The 8490-nt window shown below is 27.3% G+C and overlaps 1 protein-coding gene across 1 annotated transcript; it reads right to left on the minus strand.

The window, feature by feature from the left end:
- Window positions 1-466: 466 nt before the first annotated feature.
- On the minus strand, window positions 467-6631 carry LOC112689887 (ATP-dependent Clp protease ATP-binding subunit clpX-like, mitochondrial). Its single transcript, XM_025563762.1, has 12 exons — window positions 6420-6631; window positions 6228-6351; window positions 5987-6163; window positions 5792-5919; window positions 4047-4212; window positions 3307-3450; window positions 3065-3229; window positions 2793-2893; window positions 1909-2061; window positions 1667-1843; window positions 917-1138; window positions 467-707 (listed from the first exon to the last, which is right to left on the minus strand). The coding sequence occupies exons 2-12, from the start codon at window positions 6310-6312 to the stop codon at window positions 543-545; spliced, it is 1683 nt and encodes a 560-aa protein (XP_025419547.1). The 5' UTR covers window positions 6313-6351; window positions 6420-6631; the 3' UTR covers window positions 467-542.
- Window positions 6632-8490: the final 1859 nt, after the last annotated feature.

Raw genomic sequence — 8490 nt, forward strand, 5'->3', positions numbered from 1 at the left:
CATTTGGGAAAATACCTTTACTATAAATGTGGACCCAAAAGAGTCCAAATGATTTTTATAGTTATGTTCAGTTATCTTTATTGTTAGAGAAAGACAGGACTTATTCCTACATAGAATATGTATAACTGTGACTGAGTATTTATAATAAATTACAGTACATAAGTATATGAGATAGATTTTTTTATCTAGTAAAATAATTGACAAAAATCTATCAATTTTTTATAAATTGTATTAACATTAAAAGGTTGGAAAACAAGTTATGACATGAGCAAATATTAAATGGAAGATACAAGAAAAAAAACACCAGGGAGTGTATCTAATTTGAATGGAAGAAAAAAAAAATATATAGTATACTTTAATAATGCAATGTACATAACATAATATTAATTAAATATAAGTATTAGGTAGTTCAAATATAAATAAACTCAGATAATTTACCAATAAAAATAAATATTTCATAAAACGAGGTTCTGAAGTTTTCAGAAATAAATAGTTGTGAACAATATTTCAATAAAAAACAAAAATTAAAAAATATTGTTAGTTCATTCAACTTTAGCTCTGGTATCCATTTTTGCTTCTCCTTCATCGATTGGACGACCTCTTATACAATGCGGATTCATTTTTCCATTAACAGCATCTTCTGTGACATGTACGCTAACCACATCTGATCCTGGTATTTCAAACATAGGGTCCAATAAAATGGATTCCTATAGCAATTTAAAATATATTTTATACAATAAAATAAATTATACCTACATAGATTAAGTTAAAAAATAAAAACTGTATTGTTTTGAAAATGTATTTTGATATTAATATCATAGTTGTTCATTATTTCATAACCAACATTAGTATACATAAAATCATATTTTAAAAATAATTAAGATAATTTTAAGATAGTTAAGTTATAAATAATTACCACAATTGCTCGTAGGCCCCGAGCTCCAGTTTTTTTTTCTAATGCTTGTGAGGCGATTGCTCTGAGTGCATCATCAGTAAAGGTTAATTCAACCTTGTCCAAGTCAAATAGAAGTTTGAATTGTTTAATTGTACTATTTTTAGGTTCAGTGAGAATCCGTACAAGTAAATTTCTATTTAAAGAATGGAATGGCACTAAGACTGGAAATCTTCCCACAAATTCCTAATAAATATGTATAAATTAATAATTGCAATATTATAATTGAATCATGTACGTCGAAAATAATTAAAAATTATTTCAATAAAAAATAAAATTTTTTACAAATTTTAAATTAATATTAAATATTTAGTATTTATTATTTATTAAGTTTTGTGTTTTATACACTACAATTGTTTTATGATTGAAAATTTTTACTACAAATGTTGACAGTTAATTTTTAAAAATTGTATACTGTATATACTGTAATTTAATATAAGTTATTTACATTGAAACATAAAAAATCAATTGTTAAATAAATACACAATGTATAACTTAAATTTTCAAGCTATAAAATCATTTAATTCAATTTATAAAATAAAATACTTTTTAAAATATAAAATGATAAAACAAAATATTTAAGTTATTTATTATAACATTTTAAATAGTTTTAAGGCTAGTTAAATAAAACCAATAAAAAAAATCATTTGAGAATGAGATTTTTTATTATTTTAAAGATTAGAATGTTTAGATAATAAATGAATAATTAATTACAGGTATCATTCCAAATTGAATTAAATCCCTTGGTTCTACTTTTTTCAACAATCCATCTCGTTCAGCATTTTCTTTTTCGATATCTGTGTAAGAAGTTAAAGATTCTGTACGATCAGCTTCAGCAGCAGCTCGTCTACTCCCCATTGCAGTATCAATGCCTACTCCAAATCCTAGACTCTGAAGAATAAAAAATAAATAAACTTAAATTTAAAATAACATACATAAAGCTAAATACTCCTTACATTCTGATTTGTTCTGCGACTTATAAGTCTATCAAGACCTGTAAATGCACCAGAAGCAACAAACAAGATATTAGTTGTATCTACTTGTACTGTTTCATTGCGAAGTTTTCTGCTATTTTTTTCTGGTACATTAACAACAGTTCCTTCCAACATCTATTCAAATAAAATTTGTCAAGAAATATGAACAATTTAAAAATTTCATATTATTTAATACATTTTCATGTGGAAAAAAAAAGTACATAAACTAGTGACAAATGAAAAATAAATGCTGAAATACACAATCCATTTTATACAAGTCTAAAGTCAACCAATTGCTTTTAAAAATTGTTTATGGTAAAAGCAGTTACTTCAAGCTAGTACATTGATACAGATATAAACCACAGATTAGAAATTAGTAAAAGTCAGTAAAAGCAGCAAAACCATAGAAAGATGAACTATAGTAGAGTGAAATATTGACATAATATTCTTCAGGATATTGCTAGATTAAATTATAATTAAGAAGGTAAGAATTGAATAGAAAGAAAAATATCATAAATTAAAAAATATGTAACAATTAAAAGTGCACTGCTTCATCATAAAATGTTCTGTTAGTTATAGTAAAAATGTAACATTCATAATTTGAGTACATGATACTTCATACTCATTTTCATTAAATTTTACTATCTGTTGCTATTGAACTCAGCTTTTAAATAGCAAAAACTTTGAATGAAATATGATTACTAATGAAAATGATAAGTTCAATAAATAATAGTTAAAATCAGTTAATGAATAACAATATAAATATTTATTATTAATCTAGATAAATTTTTATTTAAATAAATACAATTTAATCAATTTCAAAATAATAAACTTAAGCATGTATATTAAATGAAAAATAATTTTACCTTTAACATTCCTTGTTGAACTCCTTCACCTCCAACATCTCTCAGTTGATGAATTCCAGGGACTGCACCAATTTTGTCAATTTCATCTAAGAAGACAATACCTAAAAAAAAAATGTTCATCAAAATGAGTTTACAATTTAAAACTATTTAATAAATATATTATATAAAATGTATATTATTAAAGAATAAAGCTTACATATATTTACCAAACTTGTCAAAAAATGTTGTTTATATATACTCAACGTATTTACAAATATTTAAGTATACATTACCTGTCTGAGCTTTTTCAACATCATGATTAGCAGCTTGTAGTAATTTTCCTATTACACTTTCAATATCTTCTCCAACATAGCCGGCTTGAGTTAAATTAGTACAATCACAGATTGCAAACGGTACATCTAATTGCTTTGCTATAGTTTGTGCTAACAATGTTTTTCCTAAAAATAATAATCATAGTAATTAATATTATAAATATTAACTACACAAAATTAAACAATTTTAAAAAAATTCGTACCACATCCTGTTGGTCCTAGCAATATAATGTTACTTTTTTCTAAAAGTGTATCTTCAAACGTAGAAGTAATTTTATCTTCATCTTGACTAATTTTTTTACCATCCATTTGTGGTGTTCCTAATGTATGATTGACAGTAAAATGTTCTAAAATGAATTATTAAGTTACATTATTACTTAACTATTTATCAACTTGATTACACAACTTAAATTATATTATCTATATTTACAAGTATAAATAAGAAAAGAATTCTAAAAGCATAAAAATTCCATCAATAAATTACATAAACATTTTTAATCAAAATTAACTATGTCTTGGAAAATATATTTTTTTTTTTTTGGTTTGTAAAAAATGTTCCTAAATTATTAAAAATGTCCTACAAATCATATTTTTGATTCATTAGTTAGTTGATTCATCAGACGCATATTATATCGAAAAATCAAAGAAAAATCTAATAAAACTAATTTTACTAGCTTTTTACTGGTCTCTTTGTCTAATTCAGAACATTTTCACTACACCAGATATTATACACAAGACAAAAAAATATTTTTAATTTTACATCATGCAAATATTGAAAATAGTAGTCAAATAAATTTTATTTAAAATTTAAAAAATTTTCAATTTAAATTGTTTAATATTCCTCTATAAATATATTACCATATTTAAATGTTTAAAATTGTATTATAATTGCTTTATGATAATAAAATAAAAAAATGTTCATTACATAAATCCTTTTAGTTACCTCTAGAGTTTTGCATGTTATCAAGTAACCGTTGGTCAATCAAATCATTTTTTTGTGGTCCAGTAATGTTGTAAATAATACGTTTACAATGATTATATACAGCCACAGCCAACACTTTCTTGGCCAATTCTTGACCAATCACATAATTATTCAGGTTAAGAAAAATCTGTATCAAAAGTATTTTAATAATATTTAATACTTTCTGTTAGTTTAGATAATATTATTTTTATAAATCTCAACCAATTTTTTACTTAAATTGATCACATAATTAATTAACTAGTAAATCAGTATTTATTTTGCAATACCTGCAGTTAAAATCTATTGTTTTTTTTTTTCATATTTGTACTTTGTAGCTAATATACTAATTTTTACATTCTATAAAAATAGGAATTATTAAAATTATAATTCAAAGATAATTATGATGAAATTAAAATGTATTGTACTATTTTCATTTTAAATTATGTTGACCATATACAAAACTGAATTTATATAACTTTTAAGTTTGATATTTCACAAAAAAAAAAAAATAAGAGAAATAAAAAATTTAAATTGAATTATTATTTTTAAACATATTGTAACAAAAAATTTATTATGTTATTTTACATATAAATATATTATAAAAATAGGTCATATATCATTAGAATCCTGGATTTTGTTCCATGCGCATGACACAGAAAAACTAACCAGAGGACCATATTAGCGCTCTGTACTATTTTCGAGCCTTAGTTGGACAGGACTACCACTTAGCCAGGCTCTCTGGCCCTGATGCCAAAGCAAGGTCAAAAAGTCTGGCGCGAGAATCCCGTGTCGTCTATGGATTACCAAAACTGGACTGAGCCATGCCCATTGGGAGCTATTTGGACAAGTCCCAACCCGTCGGATTCCCCCTGAGTGGAGGTTTTAGATTCATCAATTTCTCATTCACTGTCAGTTGAAGTGAGATTTTTATTATTTATTTCTTCTTCGAGTAGACTTTCTTTATTTGTAGTATTATCTGGTTCATTCATTTTTTTTATATTGGGTATTTCTTTGGTTCGATGATTTATATAAACGTTAATTTGTTCTTTTCATTGTTTCTTCATCATTGATGTTATGTAGTTTATGTTGAAAAACCACCTACTACTCCTAACTGGATGGGTAAGGTTGTCTAATTATATGTCTAGATATTTTTAATCTCAAAGTATTGTATATAACAATATTTGTTTATTTTGTAAGCAACAGATTTTTATTTACTTTTTGGACTTGTCAAATTTTCGAAATTGAATTTAATCTTAAAGAATTGTTATTAAATAAACAAACTGATTTCAATCTCAGCAAATTGTCTCGGTTTGAAAATTATAACTAACTTAACCCATAGCAACCACCTGTATGTTGATTTTTGACTTTACAAATTAAAATTAATGAAAATGTCTCTTTTTTAGATCATACAACAGTAATACAATAATAGATTAAATCTTATTTTATTTTTACCTAAAAGAAATCATTAATTATGACATTGAAGTAGACCAAGAAATACAACCATCTCATGAGGTAAGTCAAGTCACATTAGCCAATACAACTACAGAATTCATATACTTTTAAATATCATATGATGTTAGAAGTTTAGTAATACCATCAGATGTTATGAAAACAAGTTAGTTTTAACAATATTTTTAAAGAGAACTATTTTAATAGCTATTAACTCGTAATTTCCAACCAACTGAAATAACATTATAATAGGTAATCCATAAAACAATATTACTAACTTCTTTTGGAATTGGAGGTGGTTTATATTTATTTTGTTCTTCTGTAACATCTTTTATATTATTTTCTTCGGCAGAAATCACTTTGAATATATGATAACATCGCTGACATCTCAAAAACCGATTAGAAGCTATAACAATAACAACAGTATACCTAGATTACTTGTTTCATTACGCATGTGCTATGTATAGTATTACTTAAAAAGAACTCTAAATTAGAGCCGGCAGTTTTGCATTTTGGACAAAGTATGCCTGTTTGACCTGTATGATCGCCCTTGCGCCCGGTTCCAGAGTCATCATTATTCCAATTGATAGGCGACGTATGGAAATGACGTTGGTGAACAGTGTCTGTATGTTGACCATGGCTCGTAACACCTTCAAATACAAGGACAAGGTTATGTCAATTCGTCTTAAAATGTTAACAATTTAATACACATACTTAAGCTCCGCGAAAGATTCAAATAATTGGTGTACATTTTGGATTGTATACATTTCAAGCACAAATATTTTAACCTGGTGGCCATTTCGTCAGAAACACGAACAATATGGTAGTGAGTTTCGATCTACGGAAATACAATAAATCCACCGTCAAAGATAACAGACCCGTCTGGTTTGAATAAAATGCACTTACGCCTGTAGGAATGATTTCCCGGTGACCGTTGCGATGAGATACTATTACTGGAGGAGAGAAAAAAAAATAACTGACGACGACAGACACGGACACGCGCGCGCGTGTGTAGCTGAGACGACGGAAGATCCTTCGGAGAGACCGGAGTCGAACAATGGTCGTCAGTACTGGCCGTGTAATCTTGTTACCGAGTTTTGTTTTTGATATTTGTAAACAACTGATAGTCCGCTGAATGATAACGAGGTCAGCCGATCAGCTGCGCGAACGTAATGTCCAATCGATTCGCAGCGCCGCCGCCTCCGTTAACACACCGATTGTCGCGGTCCTACTCCTACCATGTGTATTACACGAAGGTTTTACGTCTTGTCTATTATTATTATAATTCATTGCTTCCACTCGCCCACTCGCGGGGCTAGTGCACTTGTTGTTGTTATACTTTTTAAAAATAACGTAGCACAAACGGTGCACTAGGCAACGCGCGAGCACTATTTGCGTATTTCCACACGCTTCTGACGCGCGTCGCTAACGGTATCGCAATATTTGCATAGCTTGCAGTAATCTTCTGAATCGACGACTTTTTATCGCGCAATCCGTCCGTATACATTTGCTCAACCGCTCATTTGATTTCGATTACAAGCGGACTAGCGGCCTAAAACAATATCGCTCTCGAACGCGCGAATCCATTTACAGTAGTTGAGCGTAGTAGGAGTCCGGTGAATTTTGAAAATTTGAAATTATTGGACAGCGACAACCCCGGAGCAATAGTCAGTAGGTGTTCAATTGTGTTCACATAAATCATAGAACAATAAAAATACCTAGAGCTAAGGAGTATATGGAAATATCCTTTTACATCATATGTCGATTTCGGTCACCTCTATGGGCGTCTGTATACAATTGTACATAGGGGGGAGAAGAACAAAGGAAATTAAAAAAAACTATTTGTATAGTATAGAAATTGTGTTATACATTATCTAAATAAAAAATGTATAAAGTTGTTAAACAAAAAACCGAAAGGGCAAAAGGCTCGTATAAAGGGCCATATTTAAACTTTTGCTTTCCTTGGGCAACACAATTGAGCTACTTCCTCCCACCCATAACGAATGATATATACAATAATTACAATTCAAATTAAGTAGATACTATAAATATTTTTTTTTAAATACTTTTTAATAATAATTAAGCGACTAATAAATATTCGTAAAAGAAATAAAATTATGTAATCATGGATTATTGTTTTGTACTGTTATGACTTAATAGTTATTACTCTTTTTTTAGTATCATACCACGATGTGCATCATAATAATAGAGATAAAATAATAATAAAATATTTTATGATCATAAACCAAATAAATGATGTACTACAGTCAGGAATCGTCGCCAACTTATAGATGTTGATGGCGATGGGCAATGTTTCCTAGTATATTTCTATAAATGTATCATAAACAATTCGGGTTTGCAATGCAAACTTTTTCGATATATTTCGATTATTTCAATCGGCTGAATCAATTGCGTTAACGTAAACATTATATTTTCCTTTTGTTACTTAGTTTTTTACGCAATGCGATATATTTTAATAAAATTGCAGTTGTCTATATTATTGTATTACATTTTTATATAAAAAATAATTGTTGAGTTTAAGATCGATAAAAATTTAAATTGTTAAGTTTGTTTTGATAAAATGTTTGAAATCAGTTTTGCTTTAAATTTAAAGTTTATCTTAATAGAAAATAATATGCGACATTACGTGAAAGCACTGGTAAAAATATACAGGATAGCACTGAATGTATTTTAATAGAAAAAATAATGATAACTGTAATTTACTATGTTCTTGAAAATCAAATAAATTGTTGTTTGATGTGTAATATGTATCAAAAACTATAAAGTTGTTGTGTAAAATGGAACACATACAATCGAATATAAATATTACATTGATTTATAACAATATTGATTATTTAATAAAATAATAATAAATTAAATAAAAATTAGCAAAAGGTTGATACTCGTAAATTAATATATAAATAAATATTTTATGTCTAGAAATAAATAAAAACTTAGGCTGGATTAATATTAAATT

This window comes from Sipha flava, unplaced genomic scaffold, assembly GCF_003268045.1.
Source record: "Sipha flava isolate LNK unplaced genomic scaffold, YSA_version1 47_pilon_pilon, whole genome shotgun sequence".
Classification (NCBI taxonomy): Eukaryota; Metazoa; Arthropoda; class Insecta; order Hemiptera; family Aphididae; genus Sipha; species Sipha flava.